Below are 15,523 nucleotides of genomic sequence, written 5' to 3' on the forward strand. Positions count from 1 at the left end.
TCAACGAAATTACATTGAACCAATGCAGAATAGATGTTGAATGACTTCTGTGCCCAGTGGGGTTTGTTTCTCACCACTCAACTGTCAAACATGATCTTAATGAGAAACAGATATTATACACAAGCACACAAAAACAAATACATTTGTGCATTGTACATTTCCATCTTGTTATTGTCCCATGTAAGATATGGGACTTGAAGCCATTTAGTGAGTCTTACATCTAATATCGTTACATAAATGGGACATTTAGCACCTACTCAAGATAAATACTGTACAAGGGACATTTCTTCCACAGAAAGGGTCAGCTATACCATAGTCCGATCGAACTTACATCTGTCACTTTGAGGAAGCCTGAGAAATCAGCCACAACATTCCCGTGTGTCAGCATGACTCCCTTTGGGTTTCCTACGGAGGAGAGGGACAGAAAACAGTGCAACAAAATCAATGGACTCCTCCTCCACCTACTCTCAACAATGGATAGCACGCTATTCCCTTATAGTGCATATTTAGGACTATGGTAAAAAGTGTACACCCATGACTGTATATGGAAACGGTTTTCCTTTTGGGACCCATCCAGTATCAATCGATGGAAAACAACAAGGTTAGACATATATATCCGGAAAAACAAGTTAGCAGCCTAGGAACGAACATAATTATCATTGTGGCACTTGTTTTTCAGGCTACACATGAACAGTATGTGTTTTGCTTTGCCATAGTGGGAGCAACCTGAGTTGAATAACCCTGTAACAGCCTTTGGAACACACACACTCAGAGAGACAGGAGTTTAGATTGGCCTCAGGGCAGGCGTGTAACAAGTGCACCAGGGGAAACATCCACCATGGGAAAACACATACTGGCTGATGGAAGTTACACTGAAAGACCAACAGATGGCACTCTTTCCATGATTGCAGTAGGCTGTTTGTGACTAAAGCTGTGGTTACATGTGTGGAAATACCAGGGTATTCTATATGACTGTATTTGTGGCCAGACCGTAATAAAATTACCAAGCGCCTTACATTGTTGCCCCTATTACTATGTAACTCCACAGTAATAACTCAAGTAACATAGTAGTTACGTAGCTGTTACTTTGTAAATGACATGGTAACAAGGTTGTTGTCTATTGTCTGCAAAGGTTGTTACATTGTAACTACATAGTATTTATAAAGGGTGTACTTTACTGGGTTTCCCTTTACATTAAGTTGCTTGCTCCTGGGTGGGTACATGATAGTTAAAAGTATATCTTATGTAACTACATTGTTCTTGTATCACACTTGATTCGGTATATGTAGCCTTTGAGCCAGGTCATAACATAGAAATAAACCAATTTAATATGACCAGTAGTTTATGACAGGGTGTGGCTTATTACAATTGTTGTTACCAGGTCCTAGCCTATTTATCAACCCTGGCATTACATGTGGATTCAATGGTTGTGGTATCTTGTAGTTACATGCAGGGTTGGGTAGGTTACTTTCTAAAATGTGATCTGTTGCAGTTACAAGTTACCTGTCTTAAAATGTAATGAGTAACGTAACTCAGTAATGTAATCGGATTGCATGCTGTTACTTTTAGATTACTTCCCCCTTAAGAGGCATTAGAAGAAGACACAAATGTATGTTACCAATTGAACGACATCTATTGCAGGATAAATCAATGTTAAAGTTTACATAGCTGGTCATATATGGATGCTCAATTTTACTTTATGGGTTGGTTATGTAGGCTTCTTCTAACCCATCGCTTTCTGCTACATATAATAATACGATTACATTTGATCTTTACATTAAAAACCAAAGTCTATCAGAATTCCAGTCATTCCAATAAATGTTATACACCTTGATCTTCAAGAATAGGACTTGGAAATATGGGAGTATAGATTAACCAAAGTGTTCTACCTGAGCATGACCCAAAAACTAAGGACTTATTAGCCAGCCCTACTTTGATGTTTATGATTTTTGTTGTAATGGAGGACTGATTGGGCTCATTGATTCAAGTTAAAAATAAATGCTGCGCTCATGGAAAGGCATGCTTTGCCAAGAGTGTGCAAAGCTGTCATCAAGGCAAAGGGTGGCTACTTTGAAGAACATAAAATCTAAAATATATTTTGATTTGTTTAACACTTTTTTTGGTTACTACATGATTCCTTATGTGTTATTTCGTAGTTTTGATGTCTTCACTATTATTCAACAATGTAGAAAATAGTAAAATAAAGAAAAACCCTGGAATGAGTAGGTGTGTCAAATTCTGACTGGTTCTGTATATATAATTTCTAAGTCCAAAAATGGGTGCAGCAACTACACATTGCCCCTTTAAGTCTATCAAAAGTTTGCAAGTTTCAGCACGTGTCCATTACGCCTATGGATTTCTTTTATCAGCATGAATTAGATTAGAATAAAAGTAGGGTTTTTATTGCTCATAGGTTGGGAACAGCACTATGCAGCTGTTGCAAGAGCCCATTTTTCACTGGCTGTCCACTGGTTTCAAAAACAATGATTGATAGGCAGCTTAAACTTCTTGAATTCAACCATTATTGGGTTCAAATACACATTTAGATTTGTGAACAGCCATCCTCAACAACCACAATCCGTAAGCAGCAAATAGCTAAATGAGAGAACAGCTGGGTGATTCACATCAATGCACTATGTAGATATCAATAATAAGTGATATCCGTATCACCGTAGACTATACTACTACTGTCATCCTTACCACCAAGCGTTTATTCAAATTGGATAATCTTTGGATGCCGACAGCAGTCACACCATTGGAAGACATAGCTTGGACTGTAGCCTACAAAAGCCTATTCCTGCTCTTTTCATGCGATCCATCAAACACATTTGGTGTGTCATCATATTACATTTACATTTACATTTAAGTCATTTAGCAGACGCTCTTATTGGTCTCTGACTTGTGGTCAGACTCACTCAGGTGGAACAAACTTAAACCTGCGCCTTTTTTTCAATGCTGATTTGAATGTCATTGAGAAAACAAAGTGTCAAACATCCTTTCTGAATTTAAAAGTAATCCTCAAAGTAATCATCTAGTTTTTCATTTTCATAAGTATCGGTAATCTGATTACAATATTTTGCTGGTAACGTAACAGATTACAGTTAACGTTTTTTTTGTAATCCCTTACATGTAACGGGTTACATGTAATCAGTTACTTCCCAACCCTGGTACATGTAACAAGGACAGAGTTTGGTTTGAGTTATTAACATGGTAATTCACAGGTGACTTTTAAATGTGTAATTACAAAACATTAGTTAAATAGTGGTACAAGAACATGTGTAATAACATAAGTAGTTACACATCTGAATCAACCTTCAGCAAGTGGATGTGTGATTACAGATTCCTTGTTCCAATTGTGTAATATCTGATAAGGCTACAACCTTATTACCATGTAATTACATAGTAACACCTACAGTATGTAACTACTATATTGCTAATGCAGTTATTACTGTGTTAGTTACAGTACATGGTAATAGGGGCAACTTAATGTAAAGTGTTACCCAATGAATTTAACAGTATTGACAATATTTGTTATTATGTTTTAGCAAAGTAACATTAGCCAAAATGCATAGAATTGCAGGAAATTTGTTTTAAAACTGAAACCTTTTTTCTTAGCACCATTACAGAATATGTAGTATCACATGAAACTAGCTTTAAAACCGAAACATTTTCTCTCAGCTCCATAGAGAATTGTGTAAAATTTCAGGAAATTTGCTTCAATGCAGAAATGGCTCTGAAATTGGGGCGTCTAAAATGTTCTCTAAAATTCAGCCATGCCGACAGGCCGACCACGCCCATTGCCATGCCGACGGGCCGACCACGCCCATTGCATTGCCCCCCCTCCACGCCTACCACCTAAGCCCCTTTTGATGCAGAACTGCCTTTCCCTCTGAAGTCTCACTGTTAATATGGGCCCTACCATGACCATTACTGTACCATTTCAACCCTGATACATGGCATTGGCTTTAAGTGGTCAGAGGGAGGCCTCTTCCTGTTAATAATCTGTCACACACGATGAGAGAAACAATAGACACGCTTCATAAAGTTGTCCTGAAACAGACCAAAGCTACCGTCAGGGTTGGACTTGAACCAGGGATTGTGGAGGAACTCTTCAGATACTGCATTACTGTGTTAATACACATCAATATTGTGATCAGTATTGCCCCCCCCCCTCTCTCCACACCACTGCCACTCTCTGTTGTCATCTATGCATCGTCACTTTAATTAACTCTACCTACATGTACATACTACCTCAACTAACCGGTGCCCCCCCACATTGACTCTGTCCCGGCACCCCCCTGTATAGATTGTTATTTTTTTACTGCTGCTCTTTAATTACTTGTTACTTTTATCTCTTATTCTTATCCATATTTTTTGAAACTGCACTGTCGGTTAGGGGCTCGTAAGTAAGCATTTCACTGTAAGGTCCACACCTGTTGTATTCGGCACATGTGACTAATAACATTTGATTCAATTATATCAGCTTGTAAGAATAAGACACTTTGGCGAGCTATAGTTTATCTGGTGGCTAGATGGAGATACCTGTGGTACCACTGGTGAAGCACACGATGGACAGATCTTCTGGTGTAGGTGGCTGTGGGGAACAAAAACACAGTCAGGAAATAGTCCCAATGAGATCATGAACTCATTGATATCACCTTCAGATAATAGTCAATGTTATATTAGCCCATCTCAGGCATTTAAAGCAATATGTCAATGTAGAAGATGGTCACGTAAAACGAGAATACAAAACACTCACAGACTTAAAGTGCTATGTGAGATCAAAAGGGATATTAATACAGTATGCATTTTAAACAGTGGTTACTACAGTAACAGACAGCTAAAGAATGTTTGCAGACCTTCTCTACTGTGTTGTCTTGGATGGTGTGATCTCAATTCTAACACAATAGCACACGTAGATTGCAATCAAAGGGAACCAATTGGTTTGTACTCAGGTCTCAAAAGCACAAATCTGAATTGTATAACTTTTTTTTTCCACATTCAAACATTTAAGTACACATTCAACACAACCCTCTCTGCATACACAAATAGGTCATGGAGGGAAAACTGTCACCCAGCCAGAGATCATGTCTAAAATATGTCTAAAACATAACAAAACATAGTCAGCACCACTCTGAGGTCTTCCTGCATTCTTCCTGTGCAGAGCGCGGCAGACAGGGACAGACCGTATACATCTCGAGGCTGGATGCTGTCCAACTGACACCATATTCCCTATTTAGTGCACTACTTTAAGGTGAGAATTGGGCGGCATCGATTGAGTAGGGAATAGGTTGCTATTTGAGACACAGACAACTAACCAGACCAGACATATAAGACTGAACTCACCAGGGGCTTTCTGTGGTTCTCTCTGCCCAGATCCTGGATGGGACGGCAGCAAGCAAACAAGCACATTATCTTGTGTTAGATAATCATTAGAAGAACCATAAAACACAGCCATAATAAAGTGGAAGGGACTAAATATCTGAACAACTCTCTCTTGCTTGCATAGTTTTACACTAGATTCATTTAGTAAACTGTAACAGAAGCATTCTTTCTTTATTTGACAAAATGTAGGATTTAACCATAACCTTCGCTTCTTTCATAATGTTTGTTTTTTGTTGACATGGTAATTTACAGCAAGGAAGTGAGACAGGCTAGACCTGTTCAAGATACCATCATGTTCTGCAGAAATAATAATGCCTATCTCTTGCCCTCAGAGGGCTAGTACATGGATTACAGTAAACACTGTACATACTACAGTCTTTATTAAGTTATAGCCAACACACCAGTCATACATTAGTGTTTGGAGTGTTCGGAGTACATAGACATGGAGCCATTGAAGTGTTGTTCATACTTCTCCAAAGAATCAATCGTGTGGCTTGCAAGCAGTGGAAAGAGTACACAGCTGAGCTACAGGTCTCTGCATAGACAGGGTTGGGCTTTGATACATTATATTAGCTGAGCTGAGGCCTCTCTCCCTCCCCACCTGAAGCCCCTCCCTCCCCTCTCCATGAGCATCTACTCTCCCCCTCCCTCTCTCCCCTCTCCCTACCCCCATACACTACTCCCCATCACCCGTGCCCCCCTACACACTATCCCTACCTCCACATCTTGCATGGACTGGACGATGACCCCGCAGCCCGCCCCCTCCTCCAGCAGGGCAGGATCAAAGGGGTCCATCAGGATGATTCTCTTCAGCCCAGGGGTCTCCTGCCTCTCCACGTTACCCAAAAGCACCTGGGCCTTCTCAGGCTTGTCACAGATTACTGTGACGATGTCCGCTGAAAGACAGCACACAAAATGCCCCCACTTCTTGTGTGAGAAATAGAAGACACATACATGATCCAATCAGCTAGTAAACACACAGATAACTACTGCTCTACACACAGATAACTACTGCTCTACACAGAGATAACTACTGCTCTACACACAGATAACTACTGCTCTACACACAGATAACTACTGCTCTACACACAGATTTCCATTTCACGGCCTTGGAGCAGAGACAAATTCTGTTGGGACACTGGGCCAAAACCAAAGCACTGTGTAACTGAGGGGCAGTTGGAAAGAGATGAATAACATGACAGAGTTTTATGTCAGTTAACTGATTAGTGTCAAACTGAAGGATGGAAAGTCCTGAGGACATGGGGAAGGAGGAAAGTGTAACGACAGAGAGAGGCTCTCCCTTCCTCCCAAACCAACTGAGCTAAGCTCATTACCTCCAGCATAAGGCGAAGGTGAGCCCTAACCTGATTCCTCTGTGTGTGTGTGTGTGTGTGTGTCTGTGTGTGTGTCTGTGTGTGTGTGTGTGAGAGAGAGAGAGAGAGAGAGAGAGAGAGAGAGAGAGAGAGAGAGAGAGAGAGAGAGAGAGAGAGTTAGAGGGATTGTGTGTCTGAAACACAACACAATAAAACAGAATTCTCTAGTCTAAGGACAACTGTTCAGGAAGGGAAGGACGAGTGTCTCAGCTTATGAGCGTCATCTATAGCAGGGATGGGCAACTTTGATGGGGTGGGGGCCACAAAACCACTGAACTCTTCATGAGGGGCCGCAGTTGCTCGCGGGTCTGCGTACCCACATGTGCATACCCTAGACAGAGTTTCCCAAAAATATATATATAATAAATATATAATATATATAATAAATATAGAATATCTTTTTTGGGTGGGTATCGATCCGAGGGCCTTCAAAACCCACGGCCGCCTGTTGCCCATCCCAGATCTATAGGTAGGATGTGTTTCATACAAGTTGTTAGCAGCAGGTAGCCTAGTGGTTAAGTACATTGGGTCTGTAAATTAAAGTTTGTTGGTTTGAATCCTAAACAACTAAAATGTAACATAATTTTTTAACACAACTGGACCCCAAAAAAGTATCAAAATAACTGGTCCATGAAACTAAATAAATGTTCCTTTTAAAATAAAAGGAAGAGTCTCAGATCTAGTGCTATAGGTTAATAAAGAGTAGACGGGGCAAAGTAGGGCATGTGCCAACACAATAGGTTGTGCGTTGGCATACACCTGTATGGCATAACCCCGGCCTAGCTATAGAATTACACCAGCACACAACAAGCTCCAGCAGCCAGTGGCGTGTATTCATAGTAGCCTAGGACAACAACAACTAAAAACGTGCACTGTATGACAGAGTCATAGACCATTTAAGCAACATGAAAGAAGAGGATGGCATTGGCGTTTCTCTACAAGTAGGGTGAGTCAACATGTTTTTTCTATTTGCACACACACACACACACACACACACACACACACACACACACACACACACACACACACACACACACACACACACACACACACACACACACACACACACACACACAAATCAGTACCATGGACAGCCACATCATCTTTAGCTTATGTTGATTGGACTAAACAGTTTTTGATATCTTTTAGTTGTCACTGTATTAGACGAAGCAGAGGTGATTAGATAATGTTGAAATGTTGAAGTTGAAATGGTTCTGGAATGGTGGAGGCAGATTCTGTTTTCTTTGCGACTTGTGGTAAAACTCTGTGGTTCTAAATCAATAGTTGTTTAGTAGTCAGAAAATGTGGGGAACATTAACTTATCATGCTGTAGTTCATGTAACTGTAACATGCAATATGCTTTGTGGACTTCACCAGAGGTTGCTCTCCGGTTTAGTGATGAAACAAAGGTGTGGTTGAATTTATTCTGCCACTGTGTTCTTACTGTCTCTGCCTTAGGCCTATCTATATATCACAGTGGCAAGGCATATAAACTAACAGGTTGTAGAGAAAACAACACAATTATCACAACACATAGGTTGTAATATGGATTTTTTTTCTGTATTAGCATCCCTGGTGATTTTAACCACGCACCGCTAATGCCAGCAGTACAATTACTGTAGGGCTCTGTCCCAAATGGATCCCTAATTACCTATGTCGTGCACTAGATTTGACCAAGGCCCATAGAGGTGAATAGGGTGCCATTTGGGACACAGATCTCTGAAATCTGCTAGTCTTACCAGTGTTGATGATGTAGCGTATGGCATCAGGCCCTAGTGTGTCATACAGAGGCACCACCACCATAGAGTAGGTGTAGCAGGCCAGCTCCGAAATGATCCACTGCAATTAGAGACAGACAGGTTAAAAGGAGGCCAGGGCACCGTTGCCATAAAGCGCAAAAAAAAAAAAAGCCTCTACGAATGGAGTTGGAGCTGTTAACCTTTATATCATGTCAGAACATTTGTGAATCAGTGTCTTGTCCCAAATGGCACCCTATTCCCTATATAGTGCACTACTTTTAATAGGGGTCTGGTCAAAAATATTGCACTATGTAGGGAATGGGTGCCATTTGAGACACACATAATGTCTGGCTTTGACAATGACCTCACCTCTGGCCTGTTCTGTGCAAACACTCCGATGAACTGATCTGGGCACGGCGTGCAGCCCTGGCTCAGCAGCCCCGACCCTAAGTACTCCGCCCGGGTTGTGACCTGGAAGTGAAAATGAATGGGCAGCAGCTGAGCGTATGTTGAAACAAGAAATATGCCAGTATAAAAAAAATATAAAACAAGCTTGCTCTCCTCAACTGTCATGATGTCATAGATCAAATATTGGAGCAGTGTTTTTGTAACTCCAGAATCCTTCCAGCTGCAGCATTCCAACACTGAAGTGTTTATAAGCTTCCTGAATAAATCACTCTCAGTAACATAGAAGATCAAATACCATGAATAGAATGGTGAAAATAAATCCCCCCGGTTTTGTTAATAAATGTAAGTTAAAAAGTCCAGTAGTTCAGTGCAGTGGTACATAAAGCTTTAGTGTAAATCAACTTGAAATACAACTGTGTGTTGCTACAGATGTTTTAGAAGCAGCAGACGTAGGGGGTACTGTAAACTGAGCATCTGTTGATCAACCACATGACACATCCAAGTGGAATACAAACTACAAGGACTGAGTTACATACAGAGCTATAGATTGCTCTTGTGCTTCAGTGTTCTGCACAGAGGTAGTTCTACTCTGTGCTTACCTCTTTATAGGACAGCCACTTGTAAGGCTTTTCGGGTAGCCGGGAGCCTAAGCAAGGTCCATCACCTAGAGACAATACCACAACAGGACGAGTCAGTGAATTTACAAAAACACAGAAATCCCCAAAGGATCACATGACTGACACTCATTGTGACCATGCATGTACAGTCTCTGTTCCTCTATCGATTCCTCTTTAGCAGTCTTTTTACTGGCTACTAACTACAATTGCTGCTCAGCATTATGTTGGAATCAGTCAGTTACTCAGTTATAAGACCGCTAAATGCTAAATGACTAATATGTCAATTTAACTACATTTAATTAGTCAGTTAGTCAGTCAGTCAGCTAGTCAATCAGCAAGTCAGTTAGTCAGCTAGTCAGTCAGTCAGTCTGAAATAAGACTGTCTGCTAAATGACTAATATGTAAATGTCACTATATTTAATTAGTCAGTTAGTCAGTCAGTCAGCTAGTCAGTCAGCAAGTCAGTTAGTCAGCTAGTCAGTCAGTCTGAAATAAGACTGTCTGCTAAGTGACTAATATGTAAATGTAACTATATTTATGTAGTCAGTTAGTCAGTCAGTCAGTCAGCTAGTCAGTCAGCAAGTCAGTTAGTCAGTCTGAAATAAGACTGTCTGCTAAGTGACTAATATGTAAATGTAACTATATTTAATTAGTCAGTTAGTCATTCAGTCATTCAGCTAGTCAATCAGCTAGTCAGTCAGTCAGTCTGAAATAAGACTGTCTACTAAATGACTAATATGTAAATGTAACTATATTTAATTAGTCAGTTAGTCAGTCAGTCAGCTAGTCAATCAGCTAGTCAGTCAGTCAGTCAGTCTGAAATAAGACTCTCTGCTAAATGACTAATATGTAAATGTAACTATATTTAATTAGTCAGTTAGTCAGTCAGTCAGTCAGCTAGTCAGTCAGCAAGTCAGTTAGTCAGCTAGTTAGTCAGTCTGAAATAAGACTGTCTTCTAAGTGACTAATATGTCAATGTCACTATATTTAATTAGTCAGTTAGTCATTCAGTCAGTCAGCTAGTCAGTCAGCAAGTCAGTCAGTCAGTCTGAAATAAGACTGTCTACTAAATGACTAATATGTAAATGTAACTATATTTAATTAGTCAGTTAGTCAGTCAGTCAGCTAGTCAATCAGCTAGTCAGTCAGTCAGTCTGAAATAAGACTGTCTGCTAAATGACTAATATGTAAATGTCACTATATTTAATTAGTCAGTTAGTCAGTCAGTCAGCTAGTCAGTCAGCAAGTCAGTTAGTCAGCTAGTCAGTCAGTCTGAAATAAGACTGTCTGCTAAGTGACTAATATGTAAATGTAACTATATTTATGTAGTCAGCTAGTCAATCAGCAAGTCAGTTAGTCAGTCTGAAATAAGACTGTCTGCTAAATGACTAATATGTAAATGTACCTATATTTATGTAGTCAGTTAGTCAGTCAGTCAGTCAGCTAGTCAATCAGCAAGTCAGTCAGTCAGTCTGAAATAAGACTGTCTGCTAAATGACTAATATGTAAATGTAACTATATTTATGTAGTCAGCTAGTCATTCAGCAAGTCAGTTAGTCAGTCAGTCAGTCAGTCAGTCTGTCATAAGACCGTCTGCTAAATGACTAAAATGTAAATATAGTCAGTCAGTTAGTCAGCTAGTCAGTTAATCAGTCAGTCAGTTAATCAGTCAGTCGGTCAGCCAGCTAGTCAGTCAGCTAGTCAGCTAGTTAGTCAGCTAGTCAGTCAGCCAGCTAGTCACAGTTAGTGGCTAACTGCTCGGCTATTAAAGTGTTTACTTGTACTTAAGATACTTTTTCTAAACTCTTAACACAGCAACACACCGACATCACACAATTAGACAAATAGTAAATGTTCTACTCAAAACCACATTTTGTTCATTAAATACCAACTCCGCATTTCAAAATGCAAAAAAACGTTGTTTACATACACGAACTCTATAAAAACACGGCAAACCAGACTCAATATCTAATCATTCTGTCAAAACACTAGCATATTTTCTATCTAAGAGCAACATATAGTCAATCATAGCATAACAACTTTCAAAATACTAACAGTTGATGGCATTACAAAAACTACATTACTTTTCATGTTTCAGTTCTACCTGCATACAATAGACAATATGAAATACACCGTTTTTTATAATTCCATTTCCTTTTACTGTAAACCACTCTACATTGGTTGGTTGAGTGTCTTATGTGTGCCTTTTTGGCAACATACTATCTAAAAGTGATTGAGTCATCTTTACTTTATAGAATGTACAGTAGATAAAATAGTAAGTGACAGAATTGCTGCAGTAAAAGCTTTATTTAGCAACATGAAATTGTGATCAACAACACATCCAACATACATGGCCTTTGGTTCAACAACACATCCAACATACATGACCTTTGGTTCAACAACACCTCCAACATACATGGCCTTTGGTTCAACAACACATCCAACATACGTGGTCTTTGGTTCAACAACACCTCCAACATATATGGCCTTTGGTTCAACAACACCTCCAACATACATGGCCTTTGGTTCAACAACACATCCAACATACATGACCTTTGGTTCAACAACACCTGCAACATGCATGGCCTTTGGTTCAACAACACCTCCAACATACATGGCCTTTGGTTCAACAACACATCCAACATACGTGGCCTTTGGTTCAACAACACCTCCAACATATATGGCCTTTGGTTCAACAACACCTCCAACATACATGGCCTTTGGTTCAACAACACATCCAACATACATGACCTTTGGTTCAACAACACCTCCAACATATATGGCCTTTGGTTCAACAACACCTCCAACATACATGGCCTTTGGTTCAACAACACATCCAACATACATGGCCTTTGGTTCAACAACACATCCAACATACATGGCCTTTGGTTCAACAACACCTCCAACATACATGGCCTTTGGTTCAACAACACATCCAACATACATGGCCTTTAGTTCAACATCACATCCAACATACATGGCCTTTAGTTCAACATCACATCCAACATATATGGCCTTTGGTTCAACAACACATCCAACATACATGGCCTTTGGTTCAACAACACATCCAACATACATGGCCTTTGGTTCAACAACACATCCAACATACATGGCCTTTGGTTCAACAACACATCCAATATACATGGCCTTTGGTTCAACAACACCTCCAACATACATGGCCTTTGGTTCAACAACACCTCCAACATACATGGCCTTTAGTTCAACAACACCTCCAACATATATGGCCTTTGGTTCAACAACACATCCAACATACATGGCCTTTGGTTCAACAACACCTCCAACATACATGGCCTTTGGTTCAACAACACATCCAACATACATGGCCTTTAGTTCAACATCACATCCAACATACATGGCCTTTAGTTCAACATCACATCCAACATATATGGCCTTTGGTTCAACAACACATCCAACATACATGGCCTTTGGTTCAACAACACATCCAACATACATGGCCTTTGGTTCAACAACACATCCAACATACATGGCCTTTGGTTCAACAACACATCCAATATACATGGCCTTTGGTTCAACAACACCTCCAACATACATGGCCTTTGGTTCAACAACACCTCCAACATACATGGCCTTTAGTTCAACAACACCTCCAACATATATGGCCTTTGGTTCAACAACACATCCAACATACATGGCCTTTGGTTCAACAACACATCCAACATACATGGCCTTTGGTTCAACAACACATCCAACATACATGGCCTTTGGTTCAACAACACATCCAATATACATGGCCTTTGGTTCAACAACACATCCAACATACATGGCCTTTGGTTCAACAACACATCCAACATACATGGCCTTTGGTTCAACAACACATCCAACATACATGGCCTTTGGTTCAACAACACATCCAATATACATGGCCTTTGGTTCAACAACACCTCCAACATACATGGCCTTTGGTTCAACAACACCTCCAACATACATGACCTTTGGTTCAACAACACATCCAACATACATGTCCTTTGGTTCAACAACACATCCAATATACATGGCCTTTGGTTCAACAACACATCCAACATACATGGCCTTTGGTTCAACAACACATCCAACATACATGGCCTTTGGTTCAACAACACATCCAACATACATGACCTTTGGTTCAACAACACCTCCAACATACATGGCCTTTGGTTCAACAACACCTCCAACATACATGGCCTTTAGTTCAACAACACCTCCAACATATATGGCCTTTGGTTCAACAACACATCCAACATACATGGCCTTTGGTTCAACAACACCTCCAACATACATGGCCTTTGGTTCAACAACACATCCAACATACATGGCCTTTGGTTCAACAACACCTCCAACATACATGCCCTTTGGTTCAACAACACCTCCAACATACATGGCCTTTGGTTCAACAACACATCCAACATACATGGCCTTTAGTTCCAAATGTGTAAAAATACAACACAATTACAGTAAAAAAGGCACGGAAGGGAAAAAACTGTAAAATGCCCCGTCCTGTTCTAATCCATACCATCTTCAGCATTTGGACACATGTTCTCGTCCACATCACATCTTATGTCGTCTCTCGCTATGCACCTTGGATAGAAATGCTTGGCCTGCCTCATCCACTCCTGGCAGTCTTCAGCTGAGATGTCTCTGCAGCCGGCATCCATGGCATCCAGTGGGGACATTTGGTCATGTGGCCGATGATCAAAAATCCTCAATGGGGTTGAGGAAAGGTGAGTAGGGAGGGAGGAAAAAGGAAATCCTCCTTGGATGGGCTGAAAACCAGTTTGGGATTGCATGTGAATGGTGTAATTCTACATTGTCCCATGCAATCACAACTGTCCTCGTGTTTCCTCCCTTTCTGCTTCTGGCACCAGTTGTTGGTGGAGGCGCTCAGTGTTGTAGGGACCAATCTGGCATTTCTGCAAGCCCAAACCAGCACTCGAGATTGCAGCACACATTGTGATATTTGCCCCTCTCTGACCCAGCACATCAACGGTGGCCCTTTCCCCGATGACCTTTCTTCCCACACGACGTGTTTTTGCCAGGTTAAAATTTACATTCATTATTTAATGTGGGTTCTGGTTAGCCTCCAACTCCATGACTCTCTGAAAGAAATCAAACACAGGATGTGTAAGTGCTTTTCAGTATGTCCTACTGTATGTTCTGTAACCCACACCATCACACCTCCTCCTCCATGCTTCACGGTGGGAACCACACATGCGGAGATCATCCATTCACCTACTCTGCTTCTCACAAAGACAAGTGGTTGGAACCAAACATCTCAAATTTGGACTCATCAGAACGAAGGACAGATTTCCACTGGTCTAATGTCCATTGCTCGTGTTTCTTGGTCCAAGCAAATCTCTTCTTCTTACTGGTGTCCTTTGGTAGTGATTTATTTGCAGCAATTCAACCATGAAGGCCTGATTCACACAGTCTCCTCTGAACAGTTGTTGTTGAGATGTGTCTGTTACTTGAACTCTGTAAAGCATTGATTTGGGCTCCAATTTCTGAGGCTGGTAACTCTAATGAACTTATCCTCTGCAGCAGAGGTAACTCTGTGTCTTCCTTTCCTGTGGTGGTCCTCATGAGAGCCAGTTTCATCATAGCACTGGATGTTTTTTGCAACTGCACATGAAGAAATTTTCAAAGTTCTTGAAATGTTCCGTCTTGAAGTAATGATGGACTGTCGTTTCTCTTTGCATATTTGAGCTGTTCTTGCATTAATATGTACTTGGTCTTTTACAAAATAGGGATGTCTTCTGTATACCACCCCTACCTTGTCACAACAACTGATTGGCTCAAACACATAAGGAAAGAAATTCCACAAATTAGCTTTTAACAAGGCACACCTGTTAATTGAAATGCATTCCAGGTGACTACCTCATGAAGTTGGTTGAGAGAATGCCAAGAGTGTGCAAAGACATCATCACGGTAAAGAGTGGTTACTTCGAAGAATCCATTTTTTGGTTACTACATGATTCCATATGTG

General features: G+C 40.6%; 1 protein-coding gene across 5 annotated transcripts in view; it reads right to left on the bottom strand.

Annotated features, from left to right (window-relative positions):
- LOC115136190 (long-chain-fatty-acid--CoA ligase 6-like) overlaps positions 1-15,523 on the bottom strand; it is a 104,912-nt gene that overhangs the window by 20,696 nt on the left and 68,693 nt on the right. For 4 of the 5 annotated variants that reach the window (XM_065023891.1, XM_065023887.1, XM_029671739.2 and 1 more), the window contains exons 4-10: positions 9,505-9,569; positions 8,867-8,968; positions 8,498-8,597; positions 6,103-6,281; positions 5,347-5,379; positions 4,543-4,594; positions 332-405 (exon numbers count right to left, since the gene is read on the bottom strand). In XM_065023891.1, the coding sequence (XP_064879963.1) occupies positions 332-405; positions 4,543-4,594; positions 5,347-5,379; positions 6,103-6,281; positions 8,498-8,597; positions 8,867-8,968; positions 9,505-9,569 (605 nt within the window). Of the gene's footprint in view, positions 1-331; positions 406-4,542; positions 4,595-5,346; positions 5,380-6,102; positions 6,282-8,497; positions 8,598-8,866; positions 8,969-9,504; positions 9,570-14,053; positions 14,577-15,523 lie in introns of those variants that run through there. The other variant, XM_065023889.1, reaches the window with a different exon arrangement.

This window comes from Oncorhynchus nerka, linkage group LG10 (genome assembly GCF_034236695.1).
Source record: "Oncorhynchus nerka isolate Pitt River linkage group LG10, Oner_Uvic_2.0, whole genome shotgun sequence".
NCBI classification, from domain to species: Eukaryota; Metazoa; Chordata; class Actinopteri; order Salmoniformes; family Salmonidae; genus Oncorhynchus; species Oncorhynchus nerka.